Consider the following 27,614-nt stretch of genomic DNA (forward strand, 5'->3'; position numbering starts at 1 on the left):
TCAAATAAATACTGAGACATTTGTATATGTCGAGAACCTCCTAATATAGTTGCTACATAATCTAGTGAGGGGATGCCAATAGTAACATACTAATCTAAACCAATCACCCTGTGACTAGAAGATGCACTTGTGGATGATCTTGAACATGGCCGAGTCATCATGTATCCACCCAACCTATATGAAGAAATTGTGGCTGCTGCTAATGCAATATCTCCAATGGTATCAATTGCTTCTCTCTGAGAAGCAATCACAACATGATCAGTTGTGGGGGCGAGGGTTGGGGCTATCGCCGAAAATATCTGTCCAACAAGTTGCCCGTGTGTGGGCGCCTGTCTATCAGCCCTACGATATAAATCTCTATCAGCAACTCTACCCATCCCCTATCCGTAATATCCTGGAAGGACAAGGTAGTTGGGTTTCATACCCAAGTGAACCTCACGTAGACCTGCTGAGCAAAGTATAATGGTATCTGGTCATTATTAGGAAAACGACCATGAGCATCTAAGAAACGTGGGTATATCTACACTACCACTAGTGGATCAATGCATCGTGTCACTTGGTATCCTCTCACATTACTATTCTCCTGATACTGTGGAACACGTCGTTCTTAATGATTTCCTTGGGGACTTCCCTTGCCTCAGCCCTCAACTATCTAAAAATGGAATCAATAACCTGTGGGGAAAATGATGTGTGGCTCCCCAGACTATCCCTCAATCTCTGCAAACTGTCGTCAATGGATTGGCATGTACGCTTGTACACGCCATCAGTCTATGGATCATTTAATATAGATCTCAATTTCTGCATCTCGTGGTCATTGTGACGAAATATGGTAGCCATATCTAGCATATGTTCCTGCTGCGTAGGCTATGCATGAGGAGCCTGATCCTCCATCTATCTAGGTGGACCATAAAGTTAAGAATTTACGTAAGTGTACATGAGCGCACATACACATGAAGAGCATGAACAAATTAAAACATTAAATTAAAATTGTTAAATTTTAATTAAAACTGTTAAATTTCTATTGTTTCTTAATTAAATATGATACTAGAAATTAAAACATTAAAGATGATACTAAATTAAAACATTTTAAATATGGTCCTAAATTAAAACACACATGAAGAGCATTTTAGATCATTAAAGATGATATACTAAATTAAAACATTTTAAATTAAAACACATGAAGAGCATATTAGATCATTAAAGATGATACTAAATTAAAACACATGACTTGAGCATTCAAATTAAGGGAATAGAGAGAAAGATCGTATTAAAAATTAAATTTGAAATAATTACTAAACATACATGTATTAAAAATTTAAGTTCATTGTACATTAAAAATAAGGAAAGAGAGAGATACAAAAACATTAAAGATTGACTCAAGTGGAGAGAGAGAGATCAAGACATTAAAACATTATTCAGTAATTATAAATGTAAACAGTATTTATGCTAATTGTATTTTTAATTTAAACATTAAATTTAATATTATATTACTAAACATTGAAAAATCAAACATTAAATCATACTAGAAAATGTGACTTAAGGAGATAGAGATAGAGAAGGGTGGACTAAAACTTACAGGAGAGAGAGAGAGAGAGAGAGAGAGAGAGAGAGAGGTCCTAAGGGGTCACACATGGTGTTAGGACACTAGATGACCCCTTAGGACAACATATGAAACAATGGACATCATATGGTCTTAATGGTTCATATGTTGTCCTAAGGGGTCATGTGGTGTCATTAGGTGTCGTATGACATCCTAAGGGGTCACCCATGGTGTTAGGACACCTGATGACCCCTTAGGACAACATATGAACCATTAGGAATATATATAGTCCTAATGGTTCATATGTTGTCCTGAGGGGTCATGTGGTGTCGTTAAATGTCATATGACGCCCTAAGGGATCACACGTGGTGTTAGGAGACCACATGACCCCTTAGGACAACATATGAACCATTAGGACATCATATGGTCCTAATGGTTCATATGTTGTCCTAAGGGGTCATGTCCTAATGGTTCATATGTTGTCCTAAGGGGTCATGTGGTGTCGTTAGGTGTCGTATGAGGTTCTAAGGGGTCACACATCGTGTTAGGACACCACATGACCCCTTAAGACAACATATGAATCATGAGGACATCATATGATCCTAATGGTTCATATGTTGTCCTAAGGGGTCATGTGGTGTCGTTAGGTGTCGTATGAGGTCCTAAGGGATCACACATGGTGTTAGGACACCAAATGACCCCTTAGGACAACATATGAACCATTAGGACATCATATGTTGTCCTAAGGGGTTCATATGTTGTCCTAAGGGGTCATCTGGTGTTGTTAGGCATCGTATGAGGTCCTAAGGGGTCACGCATGGTGTTAGGACACCACATGACCCCTTAGGACAACATATGGTCCTAGTCGTTCATATGTTGTTTTAAGGGGTAATTTGGTGTCGTTAGAGATCCTAAGGGGTCACACATGGTGTTAGAACTATGTATGACCCTTTATGGCACCATATGTCATATGGTGTCCTAAGGGGTCATGTTGTGTACTAGGATGTTAAAAGGGGTCATATAGGTTTTAATTTAAATTGAGATTAAGTTGATTGAAGTGGACAGCGTTTAAAATGTTTTATTGTTTTATAATGTAAGATAAGTTTTCCTAAAAAAATTCTATTGTTTTTTTTCCTAAAAAAAAGTTGTTATTTAAGTTTCCCTAAAAAATTCCTTATGTTTTTCTAAAATATTCAATTTAAATAGAAAACTCTTTTATTCACTATTTTTTTAAAATAAATTAAACAATAAATCAAAAAAATAATAATAATAATAACATAGTTAAATAAGAAAATGGGTAATTTTGTGCACTTGAGGAGCGCTAACGACTACTGACGGGAGCCACTAACGAAAAAATCACAAGGGGATTCGCTCTAACCGCTTTAGTGGAGCCCACGCTGACAGTTGAGAATGACATCTCAACTATCATTTTGGGTTTATATAGCAACAGTTTAAAAAAATGGTTTTAAAGGGGTTCGCTCGAAGGGGGGCTTCAAGCGAACCCCTTTAAAATATAATATTTTATATGGTTTGAGCGAACCCAATTTTAAATTGGTGTTCGCTTGAACCATGACCCGTAAGGGGGTTCGAGCGAACCCGCAGGGGTAGTTCGCTCGAACACCCTTAGTTCATACGAACTCACCTTAAAAAAAATTCCCCACCTCCGCGATTTTTCTTTGTGAGGAAATGTGGGAGCCACTATTGTGAATCCATCCTGAAAGTCTAGTTCACTACAAGTGTCACTAATAAAAACTTCACCAATAGATTGATCACCATCAAATGTATCTTCAGAGCAGGTAAAGTCCTACCTATCATCATCCTGATGTGCGACTTCTTCCAGATTTGAAAGCTCATAAGTAACCACTATCCCATGACTGAAACTATTATGAAATCTACTTCTATACCCAACCATTTCATTGTTGTAAATTATTTATTCATCATCAAAATTAATGAGTTTGTTCCCCTGCTGTTCTTTTGGCTCTCCATTGTTATCTTTTCAATGACAAAGGGTAAGAACATTGTGCAATGTTTCGTCCTTACCAATAGTATTGATCCCTTCAATGATTTGCATCATCTCCATGCTCTTAGAATTAGCTTCTTCTTCCTCGGGAGTCATTGTAGTAGTAGTCTGATTTGTTGATTTGGATAATTTATAATGCATCATACTCTGCTGTAATTAATTGCTGGAATATTGTTGAGTTTGCATTAATTTCCGATTGGCTAAAATGTATTCCTATATCTGTGTTCCTCTTTCTAAAAGGATTTGGACATTTTCAAAAACCCATATTTACCTTAAATTTTAAAAAGCATTCAAATCCATTCCCCAATCCATGCCTACACATCAAATACAAAAGAAAGATACCAAATGACAAAAACAAAGTTCATAGCTTACAACATTCTAATTGTCTTTTATGAACAATCATAATTTTTGTTATTCATAATTGTTATGTTGAGAGAAGTGATTACTTCATTATTTTGCCTCTTTATTAGAGAAAGTTCATTCCATCACCTCTTGTTTTATCGAAAGACAAAAGGTCAAAACGCAGCCACCCAAGACTGAACGATGATATAATGGCTATTATTTATCTTCAGGACACTTTTTGCAATGATGTTCCATAAATATTTGGCAAACAGAATTGTATATTGCCAACTGTCTCAAAATTAAATTATTTGTAACAATCACTAATTTTAACAGAATATTACGATTTCTCTATTCCACAAAAATTCTTGAGAAAAAATTTATAAAATGGATGCCCACATAGAAACTCGGAGCTAAAACTTCAAAATCAAACCCCTCAAATAACCACACCCACTAGTTTGGATTATAAACAACCTGCAATATTAACTACACTTAAGACTGCAAAATATTTATAAGCATCAGAAAATCTTTGCAAGACTCGCCAGTAGTTTATTGCTGGAATATTGTTGAGTTTGCATTAATTTCCTGGTTGGCTAAAATGTATTACTATATCTGTGTTCCTCTTTCTAAAAGGATTTGGACATTTTCAAAAACCCACATTTACCTTAAATTTTAAAAAGCATTCAAATCCATTCCCCAATCCATGCCTACACATCAAATACAAAAGAAAGATACCAAATGACAAACAAAGTTCATAGCTTACAACATTCTAATTGTCTTTCATGAACATTCATATTTTTTGTTATCATAATTGATATGTTGAGAGAAGTGATTACTTCATTATTTTGCCTCTATTAGAGAAAGTTCAGTCCATCACCTCTTGTTTTATCGAAAGACAAAAGGTCAAAACGCAGCCACCTAAGACTGAACTATGATATAATGGCTAATATTTATCTTCAGGACACTTTTTGCAATGATGTTCCATAAATATTTGGCAAACAGAATTGTATATTGCCAACTGTCTCAAAATTAAATTATTTGTAACAATCACTAATTTTCACAGAATATTACGATTTCTCTAATCCACAAAAATTCTTGAGAAAAAAATTATAAAATGGATGCCCACATAGAAACTCGGAGCTAAAACTTCAAAATCAAACCCCTCAAATAACCACACGCACTAGTTTGGATTATAAACAACCTGCAATATTAACTACACTTAAGACTGCAAAATACCTCCCATATTCATCAACGTACTCCTAATGCAGACATGTTGACAGCAAGCACAAGCAACAATAAGTAAATCACTCCAAACACCCAATTCAGTTAAAGCTGTCAATTTAGCAATTTTTCATTTTCAGGGAATGTTTCCTCCATCTGTCTCAATTAATGTTCCTTTTGCATATATAGCAGAATAGAAAAAATGTGACCTGTTTTGTTTATAAATTTTTTGACATTGAAGAGATTAGGTGTCACTTTCGTAGTCAAGCCTCTCCCCGCATATTCTAGTTTCTTTCATAACATCAAAAACTAGACCGGACAATCTCACCAACCAGCTAATGGTAAAAAAATTCAGGTTACTTGTACTAGTTAAAAACCTTCCTCTGCAACCTAGCAAAACAATTTTTGAGAAATTAGTTATATCTCATCCATTGCCTGCAACAACTCATCTACTTCTTGCTTTAAAAGTGTGAGCTTCTGCTCATGAGTAGCTATGCGACTGTCAATCTCCTTCCTTGGCAATTTCTTATCAACACTATCAACTACTATAGAATGCTTCAAAAGCAACTTATCCTGCTTTTCCTTCTCCTTATGAACCAACTCATCTACCTGCAAAGATCAAAGATCAAGAATTTTGGAGTATTAGAGTCAGCAAAAGAATTTAGACTGCAAGCCAAAGATGAGAATATTAAAACACATTCATAGAAACAAGTCAAATGTTAAAACCAAAGTTTGTTACTGCAAGAATGGGCAAAATCAACCAACCCTGGGCAAAATATGAGATGCTTGGGAAGAAGATTGCAAGAATTCAAGCACAGATTTCAACTCCTTCGCTGTATCTTTTAGAGAAGCATCAGCTGCCTTCCGAGAAGCCTTGCAAGCTTGAACATCTCCAGTCCTCGCAAGATCAGATAAAGATGTCTCAAGCTTTTCACTAACAGCTAAGCGCTGATTCATTATATTTTGTAGATGCCGAACTGCATCTTGCACCTGTAATATCAAAAATTAAATTATGGACAATTCAAAATCAAATATACAAACTTGGATACATTACAATTCAGCCAAACCTAGAATAGAGTTTGATTTATCTGGGTCTATAGTTGAAAGGTGAACTTCTAATGAATGAGAGTTTTGATGAAAACTACCAAAATGAGAACTGAAAGGGGATTTTTAAATCGATGTGATGGACTTCAAGACCATGACAAGTATAACAATCAACATATCAGTGAGTACCTGTCAACCCCATTCAAAAATAACTAACCATAATAATCTCAGCGAGTTGAGAAAGATAATTTAGGTGCTATCCAAACCTAGCCACTGAAATCAGAAACTCAAGAAACGGGCAACGAATGATCAATCTCCTTTAAGTATGAAATCATTTAGCAGACAAATCAGTATAAATGCCATTGTATCTTTCTCTGCAAGGGAACTATGACACCCTTAAGAGAGCAACCAATCAAACAGACATGGTTATCTGTTAGAAATAAATATAAATGCATACCCATGTTCCATGGCCATCAAGAAGCCAATCAAATGGCCAAAGCAGGAGAAAAATGGGGTATCTCAGAATTATGCATGAAAACAAAAGTGGTTCCATCTGGATTTAGGATGCTGCATCAAAAAATGTGACTGGACATATCTGGAGCTAATATTCTATCTGAAGATACATGTAGGATGTTGCTCAGAGAGACCTTGTGTCTATCTGAGTTCAAGGAAAAGATGACCAACCAAAAAAAAGTGGTTCCAATAGAATTGCTTGCTGCATAGGATATGAGAAAATTGAAGTGTCCAGGAAAAAGACTTTGGTCAACTTTGTAGTCATTTTCATGATCAGATTAACTTCTTAAAAACCGTTTGTTGGGAATAAGAAGGATCAGTCGATATTTGGAGACATGGCACACTGGTAATCAAACAAAATTGTTGTGCAGATCTTCACTGACATGGATACCCAAACAGTTTGAAAGGAGTATACAAATTCACATTCAGACTACATAATAAGTAGATGCAGAGAGAAAAAAAACTGGATTATTTCCCACTTCAACCAACAAAGGATATCGTCCTCTAGCTTCACAGTTTTTCATTAGATGTATGAAATGAATTGAGCCTTGTTATAGCACGAAGAAAGATAACACAGAGGGTGGATGATAGAGGATTGGCAACATGAATGACAACTTTAAATGACTATGACACAATGAAAAGACCAGGTGCCATGAGGCAGAAAGGACAAATGGCTGAATTATGAGCAAAAGTCCAAATTCCAAAGATTGAGGTTATCAACAAGTAGAACAAAAAGCCAGTAATATGTTACTTCCCTTCTACCCCACCCACAAAATGACAATTTAAAGGAGTTCTGCTAGGTTGAAGACTGACAATGACAACTTAGTGAAGTCAAGCTGAAAAACTCTTTGGAGGCAGCTTAATAAAACTATCCTTCTTCAGGCAGTAAAGGACCTTTAAACATCAGCGAACATGAAAATACATTGTTTATATCATGCCTCATTCATATATATTTGAAGAGGGCTAAACCACAATGGTAGTCTAGTTAAGTCAAGCTGAAAACATCTTCAGATGTAGCTTAACGAAGCTATTCTGTGAACTGTAATCTCACAGCACTGAATTCTTGCTAGAAATTCACAGATGCAAATCCTATCCTATTTGAATTAATTTCAAATAGAAAAGATTAGAATGTGCAAGTGCCAGAATTGATGTTTTCTAGTCACTGAAAACGGAAAAATGTTGCAGCTGCATGAAACAAGTGAAAAACAAATGTCAGACCTCAAACAAGATTGACACAAAGTTTATGCCGTGGAAACACCTACAGGAGAAAAACTGAATATGAGTGGCAATAGTTCAGCTTCTTCTCCTTGCCTTGGCCAGAATTATTTCCAGAATGCTCTTGCCAAAGCATGTTTTCTACTATTCAACTCACTCCTCTCTACACCAAACTAGTTCTTGTACCTACAACCAATTGAAGGTACGAGCTCATACACATTTAAAACTAAGACTATGCTTGTCACAAATAAATCTTGAGATATTTTTTACATTCAGTAAAGGAATTCTGAGCATCGGGGAACAAGAGAAGACATTGTTTCTATCCTGACCCTACCTATATATTTGAAAAAGACCAAACCGCCACATCTGTGGCTAAACCAACCTGTCAGTAGAGAAACTAATAATTCGCAAATGTTACCAACTTACCACCATGACAAATGCATATTGCAACCCCGTAGTATTCTTTGTCACTGACACAACTACCCTCTATTTTCGGCTCTATTAAAGCCTTTAAATGCTTGATGAGGTTCATTGTTTCTTGATTAATGGTTCCTTATTGCCATACCTCCTTCCAAGAGGATTTTGGAACCATAAATGCTTCGTCGTTTAGGATATGTGAGAAGAGTTAATACATTTCTTCCTTAAGGTCTACCAAGACTCTTTTTTGTCTCCGTGACTATCCGACTTTCTTCTGTAATACCATGTCTTCCAACTCTCCTTGACTATCCAAGGAGAAGTCTTCAAAAGAGGACAGTAATTGTCCTCTTTCCTTCAACACAGATGCCTCATTTAGATGCATGTTTTCACAATTGATTATGGACCAAAAGTCATTTAGAGGTTTGAGATTCCTCACTTTTCCTTGGAGTGTCTTCTTGCTCGAGTGAAGTCTCAGCTTTTTTCCTACCAGCTAACTTAAATATGTACCCTTGGTGATGTTGGCCATTGCCTAACCTTATAGTTGACTTGAGACTTGTCCAGCTCTTCATATACTTTGAGATGGACTTGCTTAAACCTTCCAATGAATTCTACTGCCCTTGATACCTGAGTCTATTTCTTTCAATTCTTTGTCTCAAAGCAATGTCAAGTGGTTTAATAGACAAACAACACAAACATGCTTCTAAAAATGACTTATTAGAGAATATATAAACTGATCTATTATAGAAATATTGAATATATACCAAGATCAACCCCATATTCTCGGATGCTTGTTTGTATAGCCCCTTATCTGCTAACCTTGGGTTTTGTTTACATTTCCTATTTGAAATATAGGTAAACTTGTCCTAAATAACATATTCTCCCTAAATTTGTGCTCCCATCTAGCATTTGATCAGAAGATTGAATTGTTGATGAAATCCTAACCAATTGTAGTATTTTTCTTGCTGCAATTTATTTTGTGCATGCAAAAACTCGGGAGGTTTACAATTAGCAGGAAAAATTGTTTCTTTTCCCAACAAATAATCCTTCCATGTCTTAATGACTTGTACAAGTGCATATGTTTCTTTATTATGAAAAAGTATTCTCTCACAGGTTTAGAAAACACTTCAGAATGGTAGCAAATGGGATTTCCTCCTTGCAATAAACCTATAAAACTACCTCTTCTTCCTCAATCCACGGATGGAGAAATCGTCTAGTGGAAATCATCAACATGCTGCAGAAATCTTGCACAAACGTTTGAGAATCCACATCCATTGCCATGCCCTGCCATGACACCTATATTCACACCATCCCTGAATGAGACAAGGAACACCTAAGCACAGAAAAATGATCTTTTTTCTAAGAACTTCACAATTTTTAGAAAGTCCGATCAGACCAGACTAACAGCAAAAGGACGGGAAATGGTTTTACCCTATTGAATATCAGCCAGGTTAATACACAGCATAAGGCGCATATACATATATTATGGCCGAGGAACGAATTCATGATGGCAGAGATTTGCTTTATTATTAACTATGATTAAGGAGGACTTCCTTAAGGCAGCAGTTGCACATGATTACAACAGCAATTAGTTAAGTGGGGCAAAAGTTAGTTGAAGGGGAGCCACTCTTAGGAAGGTTACAACCCATTGGAAAAAACATAACCTTTATTGCCAATTGAAGGATATGAAAAGGAGAATTCTAGTCAAATGAAGGCATCGAACAAGGAAGAATATTCTATCTAGATCTATTAGAAGATCAAGCAACCTGCAACTATGATATATCGATCAGATCAGAAATAACATTAGACTACAGCAGCATTTTATTCAATTGTGGTATGCAAGATAATAAGAAGATTGAGTATGATAGTAGTTCATCTATGTCATCATTTGTGCATTTGAATCTCCTATAAGCAATCACGAAAGGATTAGTGAAGAACCTCAATGAAGTCAGAAGGTGCGTCTTCCCCTCCTAAGTAGCCCACCTCATGCTGAATGGATAAGAGTTCCTGCCACTTGGGGCCAAGAGGTCGAGTATGGACACTCAAGACTCTTAGGCTTGGTCATGATGAAGTTAGGGTGTCTCATTGAGGAGTAATGATTAAAGGAACAGGTGCGTCTTCCACTTCTAAGTAGCCCACCTCATGCTGGATGGACAAGAGTTCCTGCCACTTGGGGCCAAGAGGTCAAGTATGGTTACTCCACGCTCTTGGGCTTAGATGTGGTGAAGTTAGGGGACCCTAACATGCTTCCTCTCCAACCCCTATTATGATGGATTATGGGAATGTCAATGAAACTATTGATTCTTGTCTTCTTCAATTAAGATTGAAAAAATTAATAATAAATATGCATTTATATGTCACCCTAACCCTTATTGAAATGTTGGACGAATTATAAGTCATCTAACATGATTGCAGGGCCTATTCCAGGGCTTTATCTTTTGCTAAAGACATATTTATTGGTAAAGTTAAAATTCTAACCATATGACACTTCTTGTTTAATTGAACTTGTGATTCAAGAGCAAAATTCAAGGTACTCCAAAAAGGGGACATTACATCCATACACATACAAATTTACTTGTTCACTCAATCAGAGGTTTGCACATTAGTTTAGAGTTTGATTTCAACATAAGTTACTGGTTCGGATTTCGGTTTGGGTTCAGATTTGGGTTTGATGGTTCAATTCGTGGGTTTGGTCAAAATCTCTTGGGGATTGGGTTCGGTATGGGTTTGTCGATACAAAAACATATAAAAATCAGAAATATATAAATATTTACAGCAGTAATTAAATTCAAAATATCAGTCAAACTCAAATGTCATAATAGATAAATTAAACTTTATCTATTATGACATATTAATAATAGTCAAATATTAGTCAAACTCAAATGTCATAATAGATAAATTAAACTTTAAAGTTTAAAAATAATAATGTCAGGTTTCAACAATCAGCCATCATTGATCAAATATCTTGCAGGTCATCAAAAATATCAACATTACCATGATGCTAGATGACTATCTTCCTGTAGAGCATTTGACTTAGGTTTACTTGACATGACAATCATTTGTGATTATGAGCTCTACAGACGGTAGTCTCAATAGACTATGAATGACATTTCATAGATAACAACTTGATGACTATCATATCCATAACTCTTCATAGAATATTGTGATAAATAGGATACTTCATACAACACTATGATCTCTCTTACGATACCACTGTCATTTGAAGTTTACTATCACTCTCATGATGGCTTCCCTGTACACTGTCTTTGTATGGTGCTGTATCACAAGGTCTTTACACATATTAAGATTGCTTTTTGAGTTTATAGGACCTTGAAGTGTGTCGAGAATTTGGATAAGGCTTAAGGTATCTTTAAAGTAAAGAACTGGCCCTAAGGTTTTAACATGGTTCTAACCCTTGCTCACTATTTTCTACAGATCACTGCCCCTACATACCTGGTAGAGTGCTGAAGAGAGTCATTTGATACTCTTGAAGACACAATCCACTATCCCTAACAATGATAAACATGATTCATGCATTGTCATAAATATTAAATTTGATACCACTAGAAATTGAGAATTGTATATGCAAGGGTTTATGATATACATTAGACATTCCCTTTTCTTTCTAGCATAGCAACCCAGTGATTATTCCTTGATGCCATGGTTTTGACAATCTTTTACCACTGCTATAGATGGATACCTTACAATAAAAAGTTAAGGTCAAAAACAAATTTTAATAACACCCAAATTTGCCAGCTGGACGCATTTGGAGGTGAAATTTGTCAGGTTTGCCTCAATTTGTATAGACCGAACCAACACTGTTAGCAAGACCCTGGCTGAACCCACAGAGGACCAAACACGGACCCTGAACCTGGTTCAAACCCACAGAGGACCAGACACAGACCCTGAACCTAGTTCGAACCCACAGAGGACCAGACACAGACCCTGAACCTGGTTCCGATCGGACCAAGACCCAAAGTTGCCCAGGGACAAACCAGTAACTTGATTTCAACGATTGTGTATTTTCATTTATATTCGCTCTAGATTCCTACTCACAAGAGCAACAACAAGGACTGGATAGTTTATGTAAAAAACAAAACAGTTTACCTTCTGGTAACAAGCCAAACAACTAAAGAAGATCCAATTTCAAATAATCATTGAAGATGATATTATGGGTGCATCAAGTGCACATATAGAGAGAGGAGTCCAAAGTAGCCTTTTTTTTGCAAATGAGGAATAAGAATGTAATTGTTCCAAAAAGAATGCATGCCTATTTATCTTTCATAAAGTGTTCCAGAAGAATTTGCACAGATAAATACTTCCAAATTTTGTTAATGGACTTTTGCATCCCAAGAGGGTTTTCCACATAAATATTTTGCTCATATGTAAATATATGTTTCCTTACGTTTCAATGCAACGTTTTTTATAATTAGTTTCCTTGCACATAGAAATTTTGGAGTTTTAGATTTCTCTTCTACACAACATGAAGTGATTTCATTTACACAAAAGGCAAAGAATTTTGAAGACAAAACAATCTATGTTTTCTTTACTCATAGAAATATTTATATGGGGAACTACCATTTGAAGGATCACTTAATCCCCGAAATATCAAAATGACATTTGCACCATAATGACATGTCTCAAAATTTGAATTTCAATTAACCTTTTTACCACTATTCAAGTCTTTATATTGCAGAGTATCCATGTAATTTGAAACATTACTTCCTACCTACCATCCATGCTTACACACGATTAAAGGTGGGTAGTTTTGCTTTCTGAAACTCCTCAATGATGTTTGGCTACACTCATGATGTTATGCCGTAAGTAGATAAATGATGCGGCATAAACTTTTCGGTTGAAGATATGAGTTACCCTAGCATTTATTAGGTCATAGCTATATACATACATACATGCATACATAATCTTGGAGAACCATTGTATATCCATAATCTTAATTCAGTAGGCTAAGCTCAGAGTAGATCTTCTTTCATAACTACAGAAAAATATGATGTTGCCCACAATACTTTACATGTTAGTTCTATGACGTCTCTCTGCCTCAGTCCTGTTTTGTGAAATTTTGGGTAATAATATTTGTATCCTTGGTATCACTGTTGCTCTCCGAGACATATTTGTAAACTGTCTTTCCAATATGAAAAAAAAATGCAGAAATAGAAGAAGTCAATTCTTGAATTAATGCTAAAGCTGAAAAGCATTAGCTAATATGCAATGTTCACCAGAATGTCCAACAAAGAGATAGATCAGATCAACCACAAAAGAAACATTTGTTTCTAAAACCATTCTTATTCCCTTTAGATAGAAAAAGCTAATCATATTTTTTATGATTTGACTATAAACTATTAAAAAATCAAAAAAATGTCCGCAGCATGTAGACAATAATTATATCAATAACATTTTAATTGCTAAAGCAGGCATTTGGAAAGCACCTACAATTGCAAAGTAACACTAACTAGTTGAGCAAGCATACCTCTTCTCTCTGCAGCTTGGCAAGGTATGAAACAGATGACTTGGAGATTGAAAAATCAAAATGCGAATATGAAATACAAGCCAGAAAGAAGACGAAGAAACCAATGACCAGCATCAATGGCTCCGCCAGCATTGAGAAAGAACTAAAATTATAATAAACCTGACAATAGAAGAAAAAATGATTAGAAAGAAAATTTTAATTTATGCACACACCAACACTCTAATCTCAAAACAGATATTTTCTTCTATCATGTAAACAGTGGATATACTTTAATATGCGATGAAAATTCAAGCACAAAATACAATAATTTCAGAATAATTTGATCTTCAATTATTCACAACATGTTTTATCCCAACTATTTAACTCTGGACCCTATTCCTATTGTAATTTTCTAAATAGACACCATATTAGACATGTAGAAATAATTCCTACTCAAAGTAGCTGGAAGAAAGTGACTCCTGATAAATATGAAGTCAAAACTGTACTTGGTGTTTTATACAGGAATATAAATCCTGCTGTGCCAACAAAGATTAAGGCATATCTTTCCTTACTAGACTAGTAACTCTATCTTGTGGAAATTTTCGCTAGCATCATGAGGCTAGTGATTATGGACTCAAATTCCTCATAAAAATAATTTACTATAACTCAAACAACTTCAGACCAAAAAAACCTTACAGTTGTGACATACAAACATTTATTTGAAAACCAAATTTCTATAATAATGACTTTTGTGAAACAGTAAGATTATTGGGTGCAGAAATGTAGTTAATAATTTTGTATGCCTAACGTGCTCATTAAAATAGACCTGAAATTTTAAATCTTGACCACTACCAAACAGCCCATAATTTGGACAATTCTACATTCAATCTTCCATGATCAGAATTTGTGGTTAGAAGCATGAACCCACCTCTGATAGCATAAGTTATCTTATTGTGCTTATATTAAAGGATTATTATACAGATATTTCATTCAAGGAGAACTATAATTGAGTAGACATAAAAATGAAGTCCAATATATGTATATACAAGCACAAACTGCGGATAACACATCACAGTGACTGCTGTATCAGTTTTTTCCAGGAACAAGTTTCTCTAAAGCCCCCTCATTCAAAGGAAAGATAGCACTTTAAGGTTTATAGCCAAAAATTTAAATTAAAATCTAACCGATCACAAGCAAAAAATAACCACCTGAAAGAACATGTTGTGCTCGGGTACAACATTTGTCTTGGATAAAACCACTACCGTCCTCCCAATAGTATCAAGATAGGAATATTTTATCTGCACAAAAGTTACCAAAACAAAAAACACATATAAGCTGTGTTACAAATTGGATGATTGCCTAAACAGTATAAACAAAATAAATGAAATACAAAAAGAACTCAATCCAAACAGTAGTCCACTGATAAATTATACCTCCTGATGCTGGTCTACAGAGAAAGGAATGGTAACATAAGGATCTTTAGATCCTTCTGGTAGTGCAACCTACAAGCATAGAGATCACATTAACGATCTTGTAATATGGGTGATTGGAGTATCAATATATCATTTATCAGTTCACAAAAAGGAATTTGAAAAAGATTGAGGAAGTATACAACAGATGAATCAAACTATAAAAGTACAAACTGCCAAATGACAGTTTTTCGTGAGAACAGAAAATACAAAATAAATGGGAGATGGAAATCCACATCATATAAAAAGATTATTCATAATACGCAGTTTTTTCTCTATAGAAAAAGAGATGAAATTATATTATGCTCACAAGTGACCAACATAGATCAATAGGACTCAATAAGTATAGAAAGGAATAATATCATGAGGAAGCAAAAAAAAAGAAGCTACGCAGAGACTCACACCCATCACCCAGCTACTCTCTCCCATATTTGAAACATGTCCCTGTCTAGAAGACACATGTGGGATTGTGTCCAGATGTCAAGAAGCCATATATGAAGTTTCTTAGCCAATGTATGTCTCCTGAAAGTGTCCCCTGAAGATTGGGAAAATTCCTACAGAGTTTCTTAGCTACATCATATAAATGACATTAATTTTTTCTGAAGTGCTGATATCTGCTTGAAAGAGCTACAGAACTAAAGAAATACACTAATAGAGTTGTACTTTTATATTTCTTATGAAGACACCTGAGTTTTTTTTGTTAGCACTGAAGTTTCTTCTCAAATCCCAAAGTTGTATTTGTAAGAAAAGAAACACTAAAAAAGATAAGGAGGTTGTGCTAGTAAACTAGATGCTATGAATCAAATCCCAAAGTTTTTCAATTTAGCAGCTTGTGCTAATAAACTATATGCTATGCACACAACAGTAATAGTGATATACATGTCTCTATGTGTATCTATATCTTAATATTTCTAGATATAGTGTCTCTAAGTACAACAGTTCAATGGTTTTTAAATAATGGCTTTTCTGTCGCAGTCTTCGTCTCCGAGTAACTATGACTAAAGAACTAACTATGGTACAAAAATATGTCCTACAAGGTTAAGTTTCATCAACAAATGCTCATGGATGATAATTAACACTTCAATGTAATTGTCAATTACAATAACCTACGCGCATGGACATGGAAGTAAGCAAAAAAGAATAGGGAAAGATAATTAACACTTTAATGTAACTGTCAACTGCCATAGCATACACACATGATCATGAAAGTAAGCAAAAAAGAATAGGGAAATCTAATGCTTGACCAATGTTGTTGCATAACAGAAACCCTGCCATACTAAAGGAGTAGACATTGTTGTTCATATGAACATCAATTATCTAGAGAAACAATTATATTTGAAACATGACAAAAAAGTGACAAATGACTACCTATAATTGACTACATTGGTTACTCTGTTTATATTCCTTACCTTCACGATTAACTTATCAATGATTACGTCATTGAATGGAGATGCAAAAGTAAGATTAAGATAACGCTTGCCATCAGATGCTTGGAAAAGAAAGTCCTTTAGGGGCAAGCCATAACCTATGGTAAAAGTGGCTTGCCAGCCTCCAAACATGGGATATCGAGGTTCAATTTCCAACTCTGTCTGCACAAAACAGCAAGAAGATCATGATAATCTGCCAAACAATCTGAAAGTTTAAAACAAAGATAGTGGGAGATAAATCAATGAGATCATGAAAAAAATCTAACCTTTCTAGCATCACTTCTCAAATGTGATGTAGAGATGTTCCCAATCTCATCTCGGTAATAAACAGAATGTGCTCCAGGTGGTAGTTTTGCCAAAAGAGTCCTAAAAGATGATGCACCTCTAATATTGGGTCTTGCTTGGTATTCAATCCTGTTAGAAACCATACTTAGAAGTGAAACTCTGATCTCTTACTATAGATCATATATCGTATAAGCAACAAAAGAATTACATAACTGGAAAGTGTGACTTCACCATGAAATTAGACAAACCTTGAAAATCCACCTTTCAAACGAGCACCACCATGAACAAGATGGCAATGTTCAGTTATCTGAACATTTCCCCAATGAGAAATTTCAATTTCTCGCACAAGCTCCTTCACTACTGGAAATGGCTGATTATTTTCAAAATGAACAATAAAGGGCAAAAAAGAAAATGCAGGAAGATTCTCATATGGTCCATACTTAAGTTCTGCATCTACAACTTTTGTGGGATCAATTTTGGTATATGACTCTATTCTAGAACTTGGAGTCTTGATAGTTGTAGTTTGCACTTTCACAAGGTAAGGAGAGAAAAAGTAAGCACTGTCACGATAAACAACAAGCTGAGATTGTGCCTGGGAGATCTCTTCAGGTAAAGGCATTAACGAGTGGGTGAACACTGACAGCAACTCTATAGTTACAGTATCACCATTATTTAGTGTCTTCGACAATGCAATTGAAAATAAAGCTACTCCATCAGGAAGACCCTCTGATTGAGCAGGATTTACTGGAAGCTGAAGAGAAACCTTATTTTTCCCCCTTCCTTCAATGGCGGCTGCTCTCACATATGCCAGATTACCTACCTGGCCTGTAGGAAATGTGATAAGAACATTTGATGCTGCACTTGATCCAGTATTTTCAACCTGCACTCGATTCATTCAGTCAAAAAGACATTAGAGACAAAATTATCACAGAAAAATAGTACTTTATTAAGAACAAATGTTTGAAGAATTCCCCCCATAAACAAAATACCAATAACAATCTATGTACCTTTAAGGACGTCACCACCCGTACAATGTGTGATGTCACATCAATCTGCAAGAACAATAAAAAGACAACCATATGATATATAGTAAAAAATGTAATTGAAACAGATTCTAAAAGAACAAGTACATGAAAGCAAGCACCAAGATAATACATTAAATCTCTGTAAGAGAAAAAAGTAATCAAATTAATTTCACATTGTCCAGATTACAAAATTCTATATTGTTTATTACACTACAGTCCCACAAAAGGACTACTGAACCACATCATCAAAACACAAAGAAAGCATAAACAAATATATAATATATTTACTTGTTTATAATCCCTTCTATTGTTATGTGATGATACACCTATGGGAGAGGAAGTAAAAATGCAAGCAAATAACTATTACAGAAGTCACTCCAGAACACAACTCCACCTCGATCAAAATCCCAAATAATTATCTATGCAAAATGTAATCAAAACAGGACTGAGATGAAATTCTCAGAGGAAGTTTGCTGGAGGTGTCATTTACATCAATAGCAGAAAGAATACTTACCAACTAAGTCACAAGGTTCGAATTCGAGTTCAAGTTCGACAACAATAAAATTTGGATGAAGTTCGGTAAGGAGAAAAAATAATAATTTTAAAATTATAATAATTAAAAATCTACAAAATAAAAAATATATTAAATATTAAATTTTAATTGTTATTTCATATTAAAAATAAATAAATAAAATAAAATATTATTAAATTTATATCTATTAAATGAGAATTTAATAATTAAAAGATAAATAACATTCAATTTCAATCTATTAAATGTTAATTTTTAATAGAACTTTAAGAAAAATAAAAGATAATATTTATTTTTTTATAAATTCAATTATTCATAATTAAAATGTTATAAAGCATAGGAAGAGGTAAAGAAAAACTTAATTAATTAAAAAATAGTTAACCTTTCAAAAGGCTTATTACCACCTACACAAGAAGCGGAACCAAATACACAAAAATTCGCAGAAGAAATCCGCTCTAAACAATTGATCCCGTGGTCAAAGAAATGCTGTTGTAGAAATTCATGCATGGATCGTGGCTCTCACTCGCATCACGTGCTGCAGAAATGTGTGGCTCGTCCCTTCGACTCTCATCACACACCACACACAAATGCCCTAGCTGCTAGCAGGCGATTGGACGAGCTATGTGAATAGGCAGCAGAAGAAATGTGTGCCCAAGCTTTAAAACCCTACGAAAACGTTTTTTCTGAAAATATATTCTGATAAAAACTAGCTCCTTCTCCCTACAAATATAGACACGATTTTTTGCAACTTCCATACCTATGTTAAATGTTCGCCGAATTTCGAACTTCAAGCGTGAAATTCGGCGAACCCTGTGACATAGCTTACCAATTTAAGAATGCAGAGGTCGGAAGACTTGAGAGCTTATCTCATGATAGAATAGATAGGCATTTTAGAAGAAATAGGTATAAATAATCCAAACTGGTGTGCATTTATGTATATATTATCCAGGCAAAGACACAATTTACACCCTACAACTTCAAAACCCAGGAATGCGATATGTACCATACAGAAACCTGCTTTTCACAGCACTTTACATTCTCGGCCATCTAATAAACCAGTTTGCTTGAAATGTTTTTCATATACTTTATTTATCACAGTTCCCTCAATTTAGGGGAATTGTTCGTTCTCTAAGAGAAATAATTTAATAATGGCTTACACCATGAAAGAAAAGGATATATACATACATATAGGAAGGACTGACCATTCAATTGAAGCAAAAGCACCAATAAAAATAGAAATTAAAATGGCAAATTTTAATTATAATTTGACATTGTATATATGTATAGTCACCCCAAAATATCATTGCTAGAGATTTTTACAAATCACACATAAGAACAAGGACAATTCAAGAGATAATTTATTTCAAGAACATTTTGCAAGTTACAGGTAGTTTAATATGATTCTTATTAACATTCAACAATGGCTTTTCCAATTCCAAATCCATTAACAATTGCTACAGGAGGATCAGTAATAACTTCGAGTGACTAATTCATTACAAGTGTTGAACATAACCATACCTATTATTGCTCCAAATATCATGCCATAAACCTTGACCTGTGCTCATGATGATCAAAAGCAGAGAAGGGCTGTTCGCAAACGATTTGTTGATGCTGCTGATGATCTGCTCCTGCTGTTGATGTCTGATCAGCAAATCTGAATCCTTGTTCTGAGCGCTGCAAACCCTTCTAACTGGCTGTGATATCAAACAAACTGATAGTGTTGCCTTCCAATCGCCAAATAAACACCTTCAGCCCTAGCAATAAGCTTTAAAAAGATTTTTTTGCTTCCAGAATGAATTTGAATGCTGTTGCAGACCTGGGGCTACGTCCAGAACTGCTGGTAACAGGGGTTTCGTCCTGCTTGAAGACTAAATTGCAGAAAACTCATAAATCGATAAAAGAAGACCATAATGAATGATTTCTTTGGTGAATTGACCCCTTAAATAATAACTCCATGCTCTCCAAAAAAGCCATCGATTGCCTCTAAAAGACTCCTCATTAGTGACTTGGGCAAATAATATAAGTTGTATTAATTATTAAATGACCCCCAAGTATGGTCGCCTAGGAGAGATAACGTTATAACTTAAAAATGGCCCCAACTTAAGTCATAACTTAAGTCAAACAAACTGATATTGTTGCCTTCCAATTGCCAAATAAACACCTTCAGCCCTAGCGATAAAGCTTTGAACAGATTTTTTTGCTTCCAGAATGAATTTGAATGCTGTTGCATACCTGGGGCTATGTCCAGAACTGCTGGTAACAGGGGTTTCGTCCTGCTTGAATACTAAAATGCAGAAAACTTATAAATCGATAAAAGAAGACCATAATGAACGATTTCTTTGGTGAATCGACCCCTTAAATAATAAGTCCATGCTCTCCAAAAAAGCCATCGATTGCCTCTAAAAGACTCCTCATTAGTGACTTGGGCAAATAATATAAGTTGTATTAATTATTAAAAGACCCCCAAGTATGGTCGCCTAGGAGCGATAACGTTATAACTTAAAAATGACCCCAACTTAAGTCATAACAAATAATTAAAATATTTATGCACGATACTTAGCTTTTTGGCCTTATTTTAATTATTCACACATTCCTTATTATATTTTCCCTTAGCTCCAAATTGGGGACATTGCATAGTCACCCAACGTTAGGTATGTAGTCATCAATACCCAATAACCTTTTGTTTTTGCTAAAGGTACTCAATGTTAACAGACTTCAAGGACCCTAGACCTGGGATTGTTAGCAAGATGCCAGCTCCTAACTGTTGTTAACTAATCAGATTGAAAAAAATTTAAATATGAAACGAATTTCCAAAAATCAAATTTAAACATTTGATTTAATGCCTACAGGACAATCTCCCTTCTTCAGCTCCAAGCCATATTGCCACTACAATAAAGTTGGCAAAAAGAAAAGCTAGTAGCTTTCTTCATTTGTCCATGTTGATGTTGTAGCTAGGTCGGATCCCTTCTAGGGCCCACCTAGCATCTTTTGATGGCTAATTGGCCTGTCAGCCTTAGCCATAACTATTTGGCAAAGTTCAATTATTTAATATCTACTTTAGGACTGACCCTAATTGGGCGATGTAACTTGTGGTCCTATATTGAATGTAACTTGTAATTTGCCCTTATGTATCTTGTAATTTAAACCCTATGTTTTGGCGCCAAATTGAAAGAGCCGACCTAGGGTGAATTGGGAGGCTGAGTCACATATATATGCAAAGGCTTAGTCATTGTATCTACACGCACTTAGCAAATACGCTCTTCATTCAGCAGCAGTGATCAGCGAATTATATTCCTATCAGCAGCAACCTTCTCCTAAGGTCAGCAAACATCATTCCAAGGTCAGCGAAGAAATACTTAAGGACAGCGAAGATACTGTCAAGAACAGCGAAGTCATCCCTAATGACAGCGACTTCATTCTAGGGTAAGCGAACTTGAAAGACAGCGAATATTCTCCTTGATCTGCAAGTTGTGTTCCAGATAAGTTCTTATTGTGTTATGCTACTGTGCTTACCCTGCTGTTCTGAATACTTCAAGTGTTGAAGTACAGTCGTAAAGTCTCATACTGATTTGCCTAATAAAGATCTGGATTTAGTTGCTGGGTTTTTTACCCCCAAGAGGGAGGTTTTCCCAGGGTATTTTGGTATTCTTTGTGTTCAATCATTTGATTCTCTGATTTTACTATCTATATTTATCAGTCTGATCCTAAAATAAACAGTCCATCACACTTTTTCTTCATTTATCATCCTCCTCTGTTTGATTCAATCATGACAAGGCAGTACAGAGTGCACATACAGATTTTTTTTTACCTAGAGCTTGATAAAGATTGAGCTCCAAGTCTTCTGAGATTAGACTAATTGCCATGGAGGGTAAATGATAAGCATAAACCATCTTTCCAAATTTTCCCACTTCTAAGCAATCACTAAAACTCTGACTATTTATCTAGACCAACAGAAACATTGGTATCAGATATCAAAATTCTTTGTTCCTATTTCAATTTCTTGATAGTTTATTGACAGTCATTGCATATCCCCATTACAACTTTCCTATTACAATACCCCTTGCCCTACATTTCCGAAGTTTTCTTGACTTCTTGAAATGTTGGCACAAAATCTCAAAATTATCTCTTTGCTTCTCAATTCCTTGAATGACATTTTCTACTTGTCACTCCTTGGACTGCCCCTTTTTTTACTTCTTCAATACTTAGCATTGAGTCTACTTCCACTTGATGTTTGTACCATCACTTTTCCTTAGGCAGTCTTGTTTTTCTAAGCAAGTCATTGTTTCGCTTTTATCATTTGTCTCAAATCTCAAGTACAAATAAAATATTTAATACGATTGTCCATTATCATCTCTCAAGATCTCTCTTCCTCCTGCTATCCTTAATTTCATTTGCAGCTACATCAAACTAGTTAACTAAACAATATTGTAAACAAAGGATAATTGCTATCTCTCAAATGGAAACTAAAACAGTGGACATGATGACCACACCCCTTTGGAAACGCATGGAACATCCCCTGGTATCTTGTGAATTTGTCCATGGGGACAAATAGCCCTGCTGGAATGCATTTCTTTTTCTCTTACCTCTCAGCCATCCTCATGATGCCTGAACATACCCAAGACACTTAAGGGCAGTCTGCAACTGCTGGAGATGTCTCCGATGGCCCATAGATTTTAAATATTGAAATAACAGACTAAAATTGTACGGCCTGGATTGGATGGGATATCGCTTAAGGAGCCAGCTGTTTGGATGCTTCAGGGATGTGTCTGATGGCAACTGAAATATTTAAGGCTGTAACTTAGCATTTGTCATGACTGAAACACAATTATTATATTTTGTTTTTCTGATTTTCATTATCATGTGACACTTAGGATCTAGTTGTTATAGTTATTTTATAATAATATAACAATCAAATATTTGTAATTTCATATTCATATTTGTCAAAACTCTTTTTTTTTATTCAATACTCACTGTTCAATGTCCAGTGCCATAGATGTTGGTCATGATCATATTTTTAATGCAGCTCTTTGGAAATTTTAATAAAGCAAACAAAATCAGAAAATCCATAGCCCAAAGATGGTTAAGTCTCTTTGCTATGTTCCATAGGGACACAAATCCATCCATTAGTCACATTCACGTCCCATGCTAATTTCCTATTCAATTATCATGTAATATTTAAGGCATACTTCTAGGCATCCCCGCCTTGATTTTCTACATTTCCCCATTGCCCCCTAAAGGAGACTTAATGGAAATAGTTTTACAATGTGCCAAAAACATGTTCCATCTTACATAAAGACATTCATGAATATGAAATTTGTGATCTTAAAATATTTAGATATGGAAACAACAAAGAACAAGGCCTTTTACCAATCAGAGCAGACTCACAAAAAACACAACAAATACTTTCTTTGAGTTTTCAAGATTAATTGTTGGGCTATCACCTTACTCTTCACACTTCTGCAAAAGCTAAGACAATTATAACTCTGGTTTAATTAGTCTCCTTAAGATGGGCACAAACTTGGTTGAATGTCAATTAGTATGTTACTTAGATCCCCAAGTAATCAAACTCCGTTTATTGCTTACCAATTTCAAAACAAATTACCTTCTTCTGATTGAAATTGGGTTTTCCAGGTGAACAGACCATTTCCTAAAAATTTTGAGATTGATTTCAGATTATCAAAAGTCCTTTGTGATCTCCAGCTAACAGTTTTCAGATATTCCAAAATGGCCAAATGCCTGGTTTTACTTAACCATCAAGGGTACTTAACAACCTGCAAAAGATATCAGAATAGAATTAACTGTCATCTGTTGATCTGCAAATCCTCTAAGATGATCAGCGAAATGGAGTCCACTTTACACGGGAATGTCTTACTCATGGCACTCAGTACTCAAAAGTTTCCTCCAACAAATTTGGAATTAAAATATAAAAGGGTCCCCATCAGGCAGATCCAGACCCAAACATAAATTATAGCAGGTTTAACTCTCTCTTTGGCTCTGATTCCACTTCACACCTAAAAACATCCTTTGCACCCAAAACATGGGCAAAGGCAGGTTTGGATGTGAGAAAAGGCATTAAGTCAGAAGATTGGTTTAAATCAGCTTACAAACACTTTCCATGGTTTGCTATGTATCTTTGGGCCCACCTAACGCATGGCACCTTCTCACACTTCACAAGCTTCTTCATGGTCAGTCATCCAATTATTCTATGTCAGTGGGGTCCACTAGGACATGTGCTCATCAAAACAATTCACAAACAAGCTTATATATCTAGACTTCAAGGTGAATGCATCCAAGATTCAACTCAAATTTATTTAACTTTGGGCTTCACAACCCAAATTCTCCTTGGAAATGAATCTAAATCTGAACCTTGTTTAAATGCAATTACTTTTGTTACAATGTTTAAGGTTTAACAGGTACATACAGTTTTGGCTATGGTATACCCCAACAAACAAGGCCAAGTGCAGAAGAACCCTAGTAATGGGAGTTTAGTGATCAAAAAAATGCAAAGCATATAACAAAATAATTAGCAAATGTAGGGGTACCAGTACACCAGTAGAACACACCCTGTCACAACTACCACTCTTGTTTCAATAATGATCCAACATATCAAGCTAACATTGAAAGCAAGCTAACTTTCTTGCCCAATAACTTCAAGCACACAGTTCATATCACAAAGCTATAAAATTGAATTAAGTTTTTGCTAAGAGAACTCAGAAGAACTCCTTGCAACTTAAAATTTTGTTTCAAAAAAGGCCTAGCATATTGAAATAATTATTAATTTGACCAGCCACAGTTAATTTATACTTGACATATGCTTATTACATTCTGATTCACCAAAAAAAAAAAAAAACTTGAGCTGTGTGAGAATACTCAAGATTAAAATAATAATTTTCAAAGTTCCACAAAATGAAGAAAAAACTATGTGCATTCACAAATACAAGGCATCTTTCTTAAGGTTTGCAATTCCAGGAGATTCAGTGTGAGACCTGAAAAAAAAATATTGAGAAGTGCACAAACCTCTCCTCAAAATCACAAAATTATTACATATTAGTTTTAAAACTACAAACATCAATAAAAACATCACTTGGAGTTTATCGAAGCTTTTACAGCGATCCAACCTTAACATTTCTGAGATGGTAAATCAAGAAGAAGATCATGCTTTCACAGCGAACTAATCTCAATTAAAGATGTAATTTTGAACCCACTTGGATTTTAACATTCGAAAAAGGCTCAAGAAAAAACTGGGCCTAGTCAATCTGCCTAAGCCCCCTTATATTAATCTGCTGAAAGTTGAAACTGTATACATATTGAAATGAGATCAATGAGCTCGGTCACCACAATGTGTAGGAGAACCTTCTAAGGTTCAAGGAATAGTCAAACACTATGTCTGTATTAAAAGTGGAAATACTATCTCGGAAGCCTGTACATTTTTTTCCTGAATTGAAATTTGACAGATTCCTAGTGCATCCAAATCCATAAGCTCTGAAAGAGTTTCCTCGGTTTTCTATAGCTCTAACTAAAAATTCTTCTGGTGGCACTCAATATCTTCTAAATCGGACATTTATAAATAGATAGGAAAGGAATCTCACAAACAACAAACGGGAGTCCAATAGTTGTGAAATGAAATCAAAGGACAGACAAGAATTTTTTAAACAATTAACTGTTGTTTAATTTCTAAACATTTGTCTTCATGTAGAATCAAATCCGCGAGCTACTATTGTGCACTCAGTTACTCTTCTGCATCTATTCAGACGGTGATATTCAATTTAGGGTATGAGTAGTAAACCCTCTACGTCCTATGCATCATTCACTAAACACATAAAATCTGCAACCCAGAAGCTAAGCAATGCAGATTGAAAATATCTGTGTAACAACTTATGTATACAAAAAAGGAGATCCGATTCAGGGTTAATGAGGATCGAGTGTTTGATTGAAGATTAGGGCCATTTCGGAGGATGGAATGGAAATCAGCACAAACAGCTCTGTAGTAACAATAATAGAGACAGAAAATGAGTTCGTCATTGATGTTACCTTGCGATCGACCTTAACAACAACCAAGTCAGAGGCAACGCATACAAAAGGAAGCACCAGCAGAAACAACAGGAAACACTTCGATCCCATTCCAAAACGATCCATGTCTCTTCCCCCTGCTCTTCCCTTCCCTTACCCTCTCATAAACCCCCTTTCCAATACGGAGATCGATATTTCTCTGACCCTTTTTATATTTATTTAATTGACTTCAATGAATACATGGACCATTCAAAACAAGTCTACCTTCGCCACAATTCATCATCCCATGTCGCTCAAATCAATAGCCCCCTTCTTTCGGAAAATTGCATATTTTGGACTTTTCTCTTTTATTTAGGATTCATTTTAATTGGGTTATTCTTTATGTAATAATAATTGGTAAATAAATGTTCATATTTTTTTTTTTAAATTATCGATTTAACATGAAAATCGAATATTATTTTTTAAAATTATAAAATTCAAATGAGGTTTATGTCATCCCCTTCAACTAGTCATTATATATCAACTTAAAGTGTAAAATATTTCAAATTTTATTTTAAGATGTTTGTGAAAGGATAGACCCTAATTCATTTTAACACATCTAATGTCCAAAATCGAGAGCTCCCACATACGCTTATATCATTATTTAAGGAGCATGCATGAACATTCATTATTGCATCAACATTTGCATATTGAACAATTGATAGGAACATCGAATGGGTATTTTTTTGTTTTTTAATCTTTGTTTAGAAATTAATAAATTGATTTGCATAGGGTTTTGACCAAGGTAGGATACAACCTTGCCTAACAAACTTCTATATATGTATGTATGTATTTGTAAAGTGGAAAATTGGACCCTAGTGAGTCCCCGTCTAGGAGAGAGAAAGGAAGTCACTAGGATGATTTTCGCTTGAAGGAACTTTACATTCAAGAGAGGGGCTTGAATCCACTAGATCCAAATCCAAGGGAGGCAAGGATGTGAATTCCAAGTGGATTGCAAGGGTTGAAGTGTGTTTTGCCCTCTTTTGTAAATAGGAAAGTTGACTTGTTGACTATGTGGAACAAAGAGAGAAATTGAGTGAAATGAGGAGCTACTGGTTCG

The 27,614-nt window shown here is 35.2% G+C and overlaps 1 protein-coding gene across 1 annotated transcript; it reads right to left on the minus strand.

Moving 5' to 3' along the window:
- Positions 1 to 5,220: 5,220 nt before the first annotated feature.
- Positions 5,221 to 26,783, minus strand: LOC131056116 (dolichyl-diphosphooligosaccharide--protein glycosyltransferase subunit 1A). The gene is made up of 10 exons (XM_057990460.2): positions 26,537 to 26,783; positions 17,959 to 18,003; positions 17,200 to 17,831; positions 16,933 to 17,080; positions 16,649 to 16,828; positions 15,204 to 15,272; positions 14,979 to 15,068; positions 13,792 to 13,950; positions 5,886 to 6,110; positions 5,221 to 5,729 (listed from the first exon to the last, which is right to left on the minus strand). Exons 1-10 carry the CDS (start codon positions 26,639 to 26,641, stop codon positions 5,538 to 5,540), a joined length of 1,845 nt encoding a protein of 614 aa, XP_057846443.2. The 5' UTR covers positions 26,642 to 26,783; the 3' UTR covers positions 5,221 to 5,537.
- Positions 26,784 to 27,614: the final 831 nt, after the last annotated feature.

The sequence above is a fragment of the Cryptomeria japonica genome, chromosome 4 (genome assembly GCF_030272615.1).
Source record: "Cryptomeria japonica chromosome 4, Sugi_1.0, whole genome shotgun sequence".
NCBI lineage: Eukaryota > Viridiplantae > Streptophyta > Pinopsida > Cupressales > Cupressaceae > Cryptomeria > Cryptomeria japonica.

Excerpts from the sequence above, each read along its gene's own strand:
- LOC131056116 (XM_057990460.2), bottom strand. The coding sequence starts at position 26,641 with ATGGATCGTTTTGGAATGGGATCGAAGTGTTTCCTGTTGTTTCTGCTG. Across the intron at positions 15,273-16,648 it reads TTGATAAGTTAATCGTGAAG|GTTGCACTACCAGAAGGATC; the intron begins GTAAGGAATATA and ends CTATGCTTGTAG. Across the intron at positions 6,111-13,791 it reads CCAAGCTGCAGAGAGAAGAG|GTGCAAGATGCAGTTCGGCA; the intron begins GTATGCTTGCTC and ends TTGATATTACAG.